Source organism: Mastigoproctus giganteus, chromosome 10, assembly GCF_048544385.1.
Source record: "Mastigoproctus giganteus isolate SK-2022 chromosome 10, ASM4854438v1, whole genome shotgun sequence".
Lineage (NCBI taxonomy): Eukaryota > Metazoa > Arthropoda > Arachnida > Uropygi > Thelyphonidae > Mastigoproctus > Mastigoproctus giganteus.
In genome coordinates, this window is record NC_143584.1 from 228,428,187 (window position 1) to 228,442,137 (window position 13,951).

Below are 13,951 nucleotides of genomic sequence, written 5' to 3' on the forward strand. Positions count from 1 at the left end.
AAGGGTGACAAATCCCTCCCATCCAATTATCATCCTATTGCAATTACTTCTACTCTTTCTAAATTAATGGAGAAATCAATTAACAGCCAACTCTTAAACTACCTAGAAACCTTCCGTCTGATCAACGATCACCAGTATGGATTCCGTCAGTGTTGATCCACTGGTGATATTCTGGCTTATGTTACCCATTTATGGACTAATTCAATGGAAAGGTTCGGTGACACACAAGTAGTTGCTGTTGACATCTCAAAGGCTTTCGCTCGTGTTTGGCATAAAGGTCTTCTAAACAAGCTTCCATCTTATGGTTTTCCAACTGTTTTTTGTAATTGGTTATCCAGTTTTCTCTATGATCGCTGACTGAGGGTGATGGTAGATGGCTCTCTGTTTTCCAACTTCTCCATTAATGCCAGTGTCCCCCAAGGTTCAGTTCTTTCCCCCACTCTTTTCCTCTTGTATATTAATGACCTTCTTCCATTGACTGGAAATCCTATCTATAGTTTTGCCGATGATAGCAAATTGCATTCCATTTTCCATTTTGAGAAACCTTGTCCTGCTCAATCAGCTTCAACTTCTCGAAAATCTGCTACCAATTCCTTAAATGCCAATCTTCAGGTAATTCTCCAGTGGGGCAAAGACAACTTAGTTGATTTCAACCCTTCTAAAACTCAGTCTTGTCTTATATCTCGCAAAAAGGATTCTTCTGCTCTTATGCTTATCTTTAGTGACACTCAGATTTCTAGGCAAAATGATATATCTCTTTTGGGGATTACCCTGACTTCTAATCTCTCTTGGCATAAGCACATTACAAATATTGCTTCCTCTGCATCTAAAAAACTTGGTTTTCTCTTTCGCTCTCAGGGTTACTTTTCTTCCAAACAGCTGCTCACTCTGTATAAATTGCAAATCTGCCCTGCCATGGAATATTGTTCCCACATCTGGGGTGGAGCCCCCAAAACCTCTCTCAGGCTTCTTGATTCCATTCAGAAGAGGGCAGTTAGGTTAATTAATGATTCATCTCTAACAGAGTCTCTCCACTCGATCTCTCATAGACGTACTGTTTCTGCTGCATGCCTCTTCTACAGATACTTCCATGGGCACTGTTCTTCTGAATTGGCTTCTATAATTCCCGCTCTCTCTTTCAAAGCGGCCCGAACACTTGCCACCACCAGCCAACATCCATTTACTGTCCAACTTCAAACTCACAGAACCAACTTTTCATCTTCCTAGTTTATTCATTCAACTGCCATTTTCTGGAACAACCTTCCTTCATACATATTTCCTGAAAATTACAGTCTACAGAAGTTCAAGTCCAGTGTCAACAAATATCTTCTTTCATCTTCTCAACCTCCAACCCAAGCACTGTACTAAGTACTATAGGTTCTAATACCTCTCTTGTTTTGGGGTTTACATAAAAAAAAAAAAAAAAGAATGCAGGGCTGTTCACTTCCAAAGCCTTCACGAAATTTTTCATGAGCCTCAGTTTGATGTGGAGTAATTGTAGTAGCAAAATTTTATTTGGATCTACCTGAGATTCAAATGCTATGTTCATTCCAGGTATTAATGATTTTTGTTGAGGCCAACTCCTCTTCCTGTAATGCATATCCTTGGCATGATTATCCCACTTGCAAAGAAAGCAACAATACTTAGTGTAACCCTTTTGTAGTCCTAGTAAAATGACAATTACATTTAAATCACCACATATCTGTCACTAAACTTCTGATAGTGTGCATCTAAGAGGATGTTCTCCATGTTTGCATATATTTCTTTTTTGCGTACAGCGTATGCAAGGGGTATTGAAGGCAGCATATTTCCATTGTGTAATAATACAGCCTTAAGGCTAATCTTAGAATTATCTATAAATAATCGCCATTCTTCGGGAATGTGCCTCATGTTCATTGCTGCCATTAGACCATCAACATCCATACAAACAGTGAGTTCACCTTCTGTTTGATGGAATTTATCATAGTCTTTATTTTGAGTATGAAATGTCACTTTCACAGAATGATCTAGAAGATTCCACTGTTGTAATCTCATGGCCAAAAGCTCTGCCTTATTCTTTGACAGTTCAAGATCCCCAAAGAAGTCATTAAGCTCACTTTCTGTGATCTTATGTGGTTCAGAAGGATAAAGGTTTGGGCAAAATGGTGGATCCCTTGACGTAGATGGTTGCTGTACTATTTTGTGTATATCAAGTTGATGTTCATCAGTGTCTTAATCAGAGTGTACAGAAAAACAATCGGTGGTTCAGGAATAGGTAGTACTTTACAATGAGACACAGGATGAATTCCAGATGGTATATTTGGGTACATCACTGTCCACTTTTTATTCATTGTCATCCCTTTTCTAATAGGAGGCACCATACAAAAGTAACAGTCTGTCGCATGATTTGTTAGCTCTCTCCATATCATGGGCACTACGAAAGGCATAAAATATCCCTTTCGATTCATCCACGCATTGAGTCTTATTGAACAGGTAGTGCAGCGTATATTATGTGTGGAGCTCATTTCTTGTCCTGGTTGTCTAGTTTACACCCAAAGCACAAGAGGTAGGCCTTTTTTATGGCTTGAGTTAAGGGATGCTTTCTTGAAGCTAACGTGATTTCCACATACATAACAGTAGTCATCCAGGCTACTCACACAATTAGCATTAGCATTAGTAGAGGCATATGATGCAATAAAGCAACCTTATGCAGCATCAGTATAAAAAAAAAAAAAAACCCACTCCCATTTCACCCCTCTGTTCGTTCGAAATACCTGTCCAGCTGAACCTTAAATTTATTTAGGCTATCAACTTCCACAACAAGGGATGGAAGTCTGTTCCACCAACCAAATACCAGCTGGCTAAAGGCAAACTTCCACACATCTATTATACATCTCTCTTTCCATAATTTGAATTTATGCTCTCTCAGGTGATTACTCTGACAGGTGGAAGAATCCCATCAGCATTGAGCATGCTCAAACCATTCCAGGCTTTATACACCTCTATTATATCACCTCACCGGTGCCTAGTCTCCAGACACTGTAATTTGCGAAACTTAAGCCTTTCTTTGTAAAAGCAACCCTCTGTTCCATTCACTAATCTTGTTGCCCTTCTCTGTACTCGTTCCAGCAGCTCTACATCCTTCTTAAAATCAGGCCTCCAGACCTGTATACAGTACTCAATGTGTGGCCTGACCATTGCCTTATACAAGGGAATAATCACCTTCTTATCCCTGCTAGAAAAATTCCTGTATATCATTGACAAGACACCATGAGCTACTCTTGCAGCCCATCTGCCTGCTCAGAAAACTTCATATCTGCCTGTCGTGGCGAGATCCAATATTCCTTACATTTCGAGGGTACAGCTCTAAAACGGTGTTCGCAGGCCGGCCGTTAGTTAGTACACCGGACTGAACCTATTGGTAACTCTCTAGGAAGCTTCCGGATCAGCTAGTGTATAATCTTGCTACCTCTACTCTGCCAGATAGTGACTGGAGGGAGTCCGAGTAGTGTGTATGCGGGGAGCATTGTCGAGGCCACGTTATGTCAAGGATCTGGGTATATTCTTACCACATGTACGCCATATCCAAAAATTTCATTACTTCATACAGCATGTCCCACCCACTTTTTCTTACTATTGAATACACCATGAATTGTCAAAATAATAGAGCAAGCTTATCTGCGAAAAGATCTAAACCTCCCAAGGACTTCCTAATTCATTTCACAAATATACGTGGTCTCAATTCTAATCTCAACGATGTCCATTTCCACTTGCAGTCTTCCAAACCCCATGTACTTTTTCTGACTGAATCTCAGTTATCAGTTGATTCAACTACTGCTCAAATCAGATGTCCAAATTATTTGCTGTATGATTCCTTTCGCCTCAAAGGTGGTACTTGTGCATATGTCCGTTCTGATATTCCCTGTCAGAGACTTGGCAATTTGGAATCTCCTCTCTTTGATCTTCTCTGGCTTAAAATCTCTCTACCTCATTGTGTAAAAATTTATCTGTTGTCTCTACCGTTCTCCCAACTCCACTAATCACTTGGAGCTCTTTGACTTCCTCTCTTTGCAACTTGACTTTCTCCAGTCCAACTTTCCTAACAGTGAGGTAATTTTCCTTGGTGATTTTAACGTTCACAACTCCAGCTGGCTTCCGTTTTCTAGTCACACCGACCCAGCAGGTCGAGATGCTGAGGCTTTTGCAATTACTAATGACCTAGCACAGATTGTTCATTTACCTACAAGAATACCGGACAATCCTAATCATACAGCCAATACGCTTGATCTTTTTCTCACAAACAACCCTTCTAAGTACAAGGTTGAAGTGAGAGGTCCTTTAGGCACTTCAGATCACAACTTGTTGATTGCCTCTTCTCCAATGGAACCTTTATCTCATGGCTATTCCCAACCTCGTATTGTTTGGCATTACAAGAATGCAAAATGGGATGACCTGCGAGACTTCTTTTCTTCTTTTCCTTGGTCTGATTACTGTTTCAAAACTTCTGATGTCAACGTTTGCTCAGATCGTGTCAGTGAAATTATTCTTGCAGGAATGGAATCCTTTATCCCACACTCCACTTTAAAATCTCCTCCTTTATCTAAACCTTGGTTTTCCAATAAATGTGCTAAGGCTGTCCAAAAGAAGAACGTCGCATATCGTAATTGGCTTGTTTCTAATTCTTCAGTTTCATTTTCTGCCTACACCAAAGCTCGCAACAATTGTAAAGCAGTTATTAATCAGTCCAAACTAGAGTTTGAACAGGCTAAGAGTAGAAAACTTGCTTCTTGCCCTAATGGTAGCCGAGCATTCTGGTCTCTTGCCAAAGCTATTGGCCGCAACTTTTGCCCATCTCTGCTTCCACCTCTTTCCAAACCAGATGGTTCTGTTGTCACTTCAGCCAAGGATAAAGCTGACCTGCTAGCATCCCATTTTTCTTTGAGCTCATGTATTAATGATCTTTGTAAAACACCTCCCACCATTCCTAACACGCTCCATTCAATGCCTCCTGTGGTCTTCCGTCAAAAGGATATCAGAAGGATTTTGATGAATCTTGATGCTAAGAAAGCTCCAGGTCCTGATGGTATTTCTCCACTTGTTCTCAAAACCTGTGCTCCTGAACTTACTCCTATTCTTTGCCGCCTTTTTTCACTTTCTTATTCCAAAGGTGTTTTTCCTTCTGCTTGGAAATTTGCTCATATCCAGCCAGTTCCTAAAAAGGGTGACAAATCCCTCCCATCCAATTATCGTCCCATTGCAATTACTTCTACTCTTTCTAAAGTAATGGAGAAATCAATTAACCGCCAACTCTTAAACTACCTAGAAACCTTCCGTCTGATCAACGATCGCCAGTATGGATTCCGTCAGTGTCGATCCACTGGTGATATTCTGGCTTATGTTACCCATTTATGGACTAATTCAATGGAAAGGTTCGGTGAAACACAAGTAGTTGCTCTTGACATCTCCAAGGCTTTTGATCGTGTTTGGCATAAAGGTCTTCTAAACAAGCTTCCATCTTATGGTTTGCCAACTGTTTTTAGTAATTGGTTATCCAGTTTTCTCTCTGATCGCTCACTGAGGGTGATGGTAGATGGCTCTCTGTCTTCTAACTTCTCCACTAATGCCGGTGTCCCCCAAGGTTCAGTTCTTTCCCCCACTCTTTTCCTCTTGTATATCAATGACCTTCTTCCATTGACTGGAAATCCTATCCATAGTTTTGCCGATGATAGCACATTGCATTCGACTTTCCATTTTGACAAACCTTGCCCAGCTCAATCAGCTTCAAGTTCTCGAAAATCTGCTGCCAATTCCTTAAATGCCGATCTTCAGGTAATTCTCCAGTGGGGCAAAGGCAACTTAGTTGATTTCAACCCTTCTAAAACTCAATCTTGTCTTATATCTCACAAAAAGGATTCTTCTTCTCCTATGCTTATCTTTAGTGACACTCCGATTTCTAGGCAAAATGATATATCTCTTTTGGGGATTACCCTGACTTCTAATCTCTCTTGGCACAAGCACATTACAAATATTGCTTCCTCTGCATCTAAAAAACTTGGTTTTCTCTTTCGCTCTCAGCGTTACTTTTCTCCCAAACAGCTGCTCACTCTGTATAAATCGCAAATCCGCCCTGCCATGGAATATTGTTCCCACATCTGGGGTGGTGCCTCCAAAACCTCTCTCAGGCTTCTTGATTCCATTCAGAAGAGGGCAGTTAGGTTAATTAATGATTCATCTCTAACAGAGTCTCTCCACTCGCTGTCTCATAGACGCACTGTTTCTGCTGCATGCCTCTTCTACAGATACTTCCATGGGCACTGTTCTTCTGAATTGGCTTCTATAATTCCCGCTCTCTCTTTCAAAACAGTCCGAACACGTGCCGCCACCAGCCAACATCCATTTACTGTCCAACTTCAAACCCACAGAACCAACTTTTCATCTTCCTCATTTATTCATTCAACTGCCGTTTTCTGGAACAACCTTCCTTCATACGTATTTCCTGAAAATTACAATCTACAGAAGTTCAAGTCCAATATCAACAAATATCTTCTTTCGTCTTCTCAACCTCCAACCCAAGCACGGTACTAAGTACTATAGGTTATAATACCTCTCGTGTTTGGGGTTCTCATAAAAAAAAAAAAAAAAAAACTCCCAGGTCCTTTTCATTCTCTACCACTGTCAGTGTAGTACCACAGAGTTGACACATTACTCCAGGGTTACTGTTTCCCATATGTAGCACTTTACATTTGTCAATGTTAAACTTCATTTGCCACCTTTCAGCCCATCTGCTCATCCTTTCCCGATCCTGTTGCAGCAGCAGCAGCATACTGTCAGTAGTGTCCTCAACAACCGTGCCAACCTTTGTATAGTCTGCAAACGTGGACATTAAGCTTGATATACCATCATCAATATCATTTATAAATACAGAAAACAACAATGGACCCAACACTGAACCCTGAAGGACTCCACTAATAACATTATTCCACAATGAGAAGTGTCCATTAATTACCACTCTCTGTCTTCTCCCCCTCAACCATCCCTTTATACATAGCAGCAATTTGCCTCCGATGCCACACTGCTGCAATTTTTGCAGCAGTCTTCCATGTGCAACAGTATCAAAAGCCTTTCTAAGATCCAAATATATAATATCAAAGTTATTCCCTGCATCCAGTCTTTTGTGTTTGCATCATAGTATCCAATCAAATTGGTCAGGTAAGACTTTCCCTTAACAAAACCATGCTGTGTCCAAGCTATAACTGAAGTCTTGTCTAGATGATCCTGCAGTGCTTCTTTAACCAGTGCCTCCATTAATTTTCCTGGAACAGAAGTTAAACTCACAGGTCTATAATTACTTGTGTCAGCCTTTGATCCTCCTTTGTGAATTGGGGTCACATGTGCACATCTCCAGTCTATGAGTACCTCCCCTGAGTCCAAAGAAGTTCTCATAATTATGGCTAAGGGTTTGCTTACTTCCTTTGCTGCCTCCTTTAATATAACTGGATAGATCCTATCCACCCATGGGTGCCTTTTATATGTTTATCCTCAACAATTTCTCCTCCACTTTCTTACAAAATCATCTAGCTCACTGCCAGAGTTTACTTCACCTCTGGCATTCCCCTTCCTGAATAACTCCTCATGTGTGAATGTAGATGCAAAATACTCGTTTAGTTTGTTAGCCACCTGAGCAGGATCATCAACAGTTGAACCATCAATATCCAGTGGACCAATCGGATTCATCCCTTTCCTTCTAGAGTTTACATGGGTAAAGAACTCTTTTCTGTTTTTCTTTGCATCCTTTGCCAAGGATTCCTCATAATCGGCTTTTGCCTGCCTAATCTCCTTTGTGACTTCGTTACAGACCAGCTTATATCTATCATAGGCTTCCATGAAATTGCATTAATTTGTATGTATCCCATGCATTTTTCTTCTCTGCCATATGTCTCATTAGTTCATCTGACATCCATTTAGGCCTAAATTAAACAATATTGAACTGGCCTAACCTTGAACAATATTTCTTAGTTGGTATGTAAAGCCTAGTAGCTTCCCAGATAAATTCTTTGAATGCTTCCCATTTTGAATTTGGTATTAGTAACATCATCAGTTGGTCCCACTGTATAGAATTTAAATACTGTCTGAGACCATCGTAGTCGCCTTTACGAAAGCAAAAACCCTTCCCTTTACCCCTGATGGTAGTTACCTCTTTGAGTAAATTCCACTTCAGCACTCTGTGATCACTGCCACCTAGTGGTTCCTTTATCTGCAGATTCGTAATGCACGAAGAATCACTACTGAGAATCAGATTGAGAGTATTACTTCCTCTAGTTGCCTCCAGAACATGCTGATGTAGAAAATAATCACCAATAAATCCACAAAAGCCTTGCTAGTGTGTGAGTGACCAACCCACAAATTCCAGTCAATATCTGGGAAATTAAAATCCCCCATTATAAGACTCTCTGATTTACTGGCCCACTCTATTTCCCTGTACAATTTCTTATTATACTCATCAAGATTCATTAGACCTATAGCACACCTACTCTCAATTAGAGTGTTATGGGGCATATTAATATATATGCCCCATAACCCACATAATTATGGGGCATATTAATTTTAGACAGCATAAATACTGTGCAAAAGGAATTTCATAGAGAACAAATCGGTACCTAGCCATATTCGAGGATTACTGTAACAGAGTTGAACAACAACTTAACAAGTGATGCAGAGTGAAGCGACAGTTACCAATCAGGTGATAAGAGTGTGGTGGTGCTGAAACTGTGGTGTTGCCATGCATTTTGCCGAGAGCCATAGTTAATAATGTAGAGTAACTTGCTAATACGAGACCCCAACTTAAATTTGAAAACAAGAGCCAATCGACGAATTTTAATTTGATTTTCATGTTCAGCAGCATGAAATTAGTCAAGATCATAACGTTTTACATGTTGACCATGTTACGTGTTTAAAAGTTATTAGTATTGGCAAAATGATATATGGAAGCAGGCTTCCTTATATCATTCAGCATCAGCCATAAAAATGTGATCAAGATGTTTAAAAGTTTTAAATATCTCAATCAGGTTAAGATGCCAAACACAGGCATCATTATATACTTTGTTACATAACGATACACAAAGAGGTATAAATTGAAATCAAGAGGGGATAATTGTAGAATAGATCTCTGAAACTTTCCCTTTAGTGAAAGGGAGCTTGCAGCAAACTCCCACACACTCTTTTGGAGGTTATTATTATTGTTATTATTGTTGCTCTTATATTATTTCTCCCTGATTGGGGATTCCACCTCGTGACAGTATTGCTACCAAGTGCACAGGGTGATTGTTGTTATGTGTGGTATTACTGTTGATTGAGGAACACTCTGACTATCCTATAGGTATTCAGGATTGCGACTTTTTGGAGTTCCTTGTACGTGTTTGTTGGGAGATCTATTGCTGCTAGGCTGTTATGTAGGGTCTTTGGCACAAACCTGTCGTTGACACGCTGATCGGGATGGTCGTTACTTGTTGCATATGCCACATCTCTTTGATCTCCTGTCTTAGGTTTGTGTACTTCCTAATTTTTCCCCATGGGTTTTCTGCAGGTTGCCAGTGTTGGGTACTGCTTTGTCAATCAGATAGGTAGCCTTTTCCTGCTTGTCACACAAGGGTTATGTCCGGTCTGTTGTGCAGGATTGTCCTATCCATTATTATGGCATGGTCCCAGTAAAGCTTGTGGGATGGAGTCTCTAGTACTGCCTGGGGTTCGTACTTGTAGTACGGTACACTTTCTTCGACCAACTGGTATTTTCTTCCTAGCTTCTGATATATTATCCTGGCTACCTGGTCATGTCTATGAGTGTACTCATTCTGGGTGATCACCTTGCGTCCCGCAGTGATGTGTTGGATCGGTTCGGAGGCCAGGTGGCATAGTCGACACGTGTCATCGGACACTCCGGGTTCCTTTGCAATGTATTTTCTATAGTTCCTGGTGTTGATTACCCGGTCTTGGATGGTGAGCATGAATCCTTCAGTCTCGGAGAAGAGCGTCCCGCTCGTGAGCATGCATTGGAAACAATTTTATCTATATGATCTTGATGGAGATCATTGTAGTGTCTGCCATGGAATGTCTTCTCTGCCCATCTTTCTAGCTTCGTTTGTACCTCCTGCTTGGTGGGGACTCCTCGCATGGGTTGAGTGAGATATACCACTTGTCTATCTTCCTTATGGCCTGGTGGAATGCTGCTGCTGTGTGTTTCTGGGAATAATCCATCAAGTTAACTATTGCTGTCTTCTCAATGAGGTCTATCAGGCCCCTTCCTCCTTCTTCCCGGGCAAATGTCAGTCTTTCCACGGCAGATCTTGGGTGGTGTTGGCGGCTCTTGGTCATCCTTGTCTTTCCCATGATATCCTCCAGCTTGGTGTTAGTCCAATCTATGACCCCGAAGGAGTATGCTAGCACTGGGACTGCATAGGTGTTTATGGCTTTAACTGTGTTCCCTCCATTCAGCTTTGCTTTCAGCAGGCTTCTGAGTCTTTGATGGTATTTTTTGGTCAGGTAGGCCTTAATTTCCTTGTACTGTAACTGCTAAGCCTGCATCATCACCAAATATTTGTAGGCCTCTCCCTCTGCCATGGCTTCGATCTCTTTACCACTCTGCAGCTGGTAGTTTCAGTTGACTAATTTTCCCTAGTGCAATCTGTGGGTCTTGCATTTGTCCAGACCAAATTCCATCCTAATATCATTACTGAATTCTTCGGTGATCCGAAGCAGTTGCTGAAGATGCTTCTCAGTTCCTGCATAGAGCTTGATGTCATCCATGTACATCAGGTGGGTGAGGGTGTACAGGTTCTTCCTTCCTTCTTTGAGGTTATATCCATACTTGCTACTGTTGAGCATGGTAGATAGTGGGTTAAGTGCTAGACAGATCCACAGTGGGCTCAGGGCATCTACCTGAAAGATTCTTCTCCTGATGGGGATTGGCCTGGTTGTGATGTTCTCGACCTTAATGATGGTACTCCATTTTGCCATCGTTTCTCCTAGGAAGTTTGTCACTATCAGATTGACTTTGTAGATGTTCAGTGCCTCTTTTAGCCAGCTATCAAGCACGGAGTCGAAGGCCTTGCGGTAACTGATGTAGGCTGTATACATGTTGCGGCACTTCTTGTAGGCTTGCTCCATAACTGGAGCATCTATGGTTAATTGTTCCTTGCATCCTTTGCTCAGCCATTTGCATCCTTTCTGCTGTTCGGCCATTATGTTCTAGCTCTCCAAGTGGTCTGATATCTTCCTGGTTATGCAGCTGGTCAGGATCTTGTACATTGTTGGGAGGCAGGTGATTGGCCTATATTTCGCTGGGTTTCTTGTTTCTTCGTCTGTAGGCTTCAGATATGTGATTTCTTGAGTGAGAAACTTTGGGATTGTCTCTGGGTGCCTTATAATTCGGGTGAACTGCTCTGGAAGGTGCTTGTGTGTGCAAGTGAACTTCTTGTACCAGTAGTTGTGGACGTTATCTATTCCTGGAGTTCGCCAGTTGTGAGAGTTTTTGATCGTCTGTTTTACTTCTTCTTCCCAAATCTCCCACCCTCTCATTTCTTGTACATCCTTGGTTTTCTTGTGTTCTATTGTTATTATTATTATTATTAGCTACATGGTGCAAGGAAACCTGAGGCTTATGCAGCACCAGCCAAAAAAAAAAAAAAAAATTCCCCGAGTTACCCTGAGAGAGAGAGAGAGAGAGAGAGAGAGAGAGAGAGAGAGAGAGAGAGAGAGAGAGAGAGAATAGAAGGGAATAACCAATAAAGAGAAGAATGATGATATCCAGCTCAGGACCCTGGGTGTGCCAAGCCCATACTCACCAGATGTGAGCCCCTGGGGGTTTGGAAGTTAATGTAAATTTAAAGAGGGATTGAATAAACACTTAAAAGAACCAGATAAGGGAACAAAGTCTCTTGGGGCCAAATTCTTTTTTTTTCTTTTTTTTTTTTTTTGACTGATGCCACAAATGCAAAATTATGCAAGCTTGTTACTTGCATTATTTTACCAACGATACTGGGTGACTTAAATTTACATAGGCAAAAGTTTTCAAAATGGTACAATACTGATATTTGTTTATGCAATTTTTGAATTACCCCATATTACAAATACTAAATAATTTAGTTAGATTAAATTAAATAAATTTATCATACTTACAACAAGGTGTGTCATTTTTTGGCAGAGTTCTATAATGTTTCTTGTTCCAACTACATTAATATTTACAGATCGCCTATTAAAAAAAAGTTAATAAAATAATTAGAAGAGTAGTTATAAGAACAAAGATAGGAAAGCTTTCTATATTATTTTTAAAATAATTTTCTCACAGCTAGTATTTTTCCCCACATTGATATTAGTGGGAAATATTGATATAGAAACTTTCCTGTAGCTGCCAAAACAGCAGCCACAGGAAAGTTTCCCATGGAGACTAGTACATTAAATTGCCAAGGCTGCAATCAAGAATTGAATGTGCAATGAAGTTAATTAAGAAATGTCCAGTATCACCTCAAAAAAAAAAAGCTTTCTCACTTTATAAATTTATGTGATATATAGTTTGAATAGCTGTCAGTTGATTTGGAACAACCATTAAAATACATACATTACAGAGTTAGATTCACACCAAGAAACACACTACTTCAGATAGCTAAAGCAAATTTTCAGATAGTTATATGTAATTTACAATAATTAAAGCAAAAACATTTAAAGTGTGGTTTTAAATATTATTCCAAGTTTTTTTGTTTTGTTTTTTTAATTTAAAAACAAAAACAGGGAAAATAACAGTGGAACCTTCTGTTCCAGGAAAAATAATGGAGTCGCTGGTTAAACAAATAAAGCAGGACCATCTAGAGAGGACTGCAGTTATATTGTAATGGCAGCGTGGCTCTGTTAAGGGATGATTTTATTTGGCCAATCATGATACTATGATGCAGTAACAAAGCAATTGTATTCAAACAATAACTTTGACATCATATACTTAAAATTTAGAAAAGCTTTGATACTATTGCACATTTTAGAAAGAATGTCAATTTTTGGAATGCAGGGAAGAGCACTGAGATTAGTAAGAGAAACAAAAGGGCACTCTTACTGAGAAAAGCTCCATTCTACAAATCTGACTAGGTACTTGCGAGGAAATCTGATTAAGGGAAACTTCCATAACACCATCTGGTGTTGTGGAAGTGGGTAGTCTGAATAAATTCAAGGAAGAACTCGAAAACTATTAGAGGAGATAGATATATAATATGTATATCTTTTTTTTTTTCTTTATCTGATGCTGTATAAGCTTGCTTTCTTGCATTGTTTGCCAATGTTAATACTAATAAGCATATCATTATATTTAACCAGCCTGTTAAAATCTGTATTTCAAGTTTCAGTGTGGGCAGAAGCTAATTTTTCAATACTTTTTAATCCTGTATTTCAACTATATCATTTTTTTCAGCTTTGGGGGGGGGGGGGAGTGTAATTTATTGGGAAAGTTTAGAATACTGTATTTTAGTGATTGCTTGAGAATTAAGCTGCCCATCACAAGCGACTGATTGACATTCAGCCATTGAGCTGAATGTCAATCAGCTGAATGTCAAATATCAGAAAAGCATTTTGCTGATAGACTTTTCAGAAACTTTCATTATACACTGATGAGCCAAAACATTATGACCACTTACCTAATAAGATGTTGGTCCTCCACGCGCAGCCAAAACAGCTCATACCTGGCGAGGCACGGACACTACAAGATTTCTAAATGTGTCTTGTGGTATCTGGTACCAACCAGCAAATCCTTTAATTCCTGTAAGGTCTGTGGTTGAGATGCCGCAGATCAGAGTTGCTGTTCCAACAAACCACAGATGCTTGATGGGACTGATGTCTGGGGAATTTGGAGGCCAGGTCAATACCTGGAAGTCTTCCTCATGTTCTGCGAACCAGTCTCTAACAATCCGGGCGGTGTGGCATGGCGCATTATCCTGCT

At 40.1% G+C, this 13,951-nt stretch overlaps 1 protein-coding gene across 1 annotated transcript in view; it reads right to left on the reverse strand.

Moving 5' to 3' along the window:
* The window catches only part of LOC150080012 (putative fatty acyl-CoA reductase CG5065), a 171,838-nt gene that overhangs the window by 49,945 nt on the left and 107,942 nt on the right, over nucleotides 1–13,951 (reverse strand). Inside the window, exon 5 of the mRNA XM_090382225.1 lies at nucleotides 12,151–12,223. Coding sequence (XP_090238351.1) covers nucleotides 12,151–12,223 — 73 coding nt within the window. The remainder of the gene's footprint in view (nucleotides 1–12,150; nucleotides 12,224–13,951) is intronic.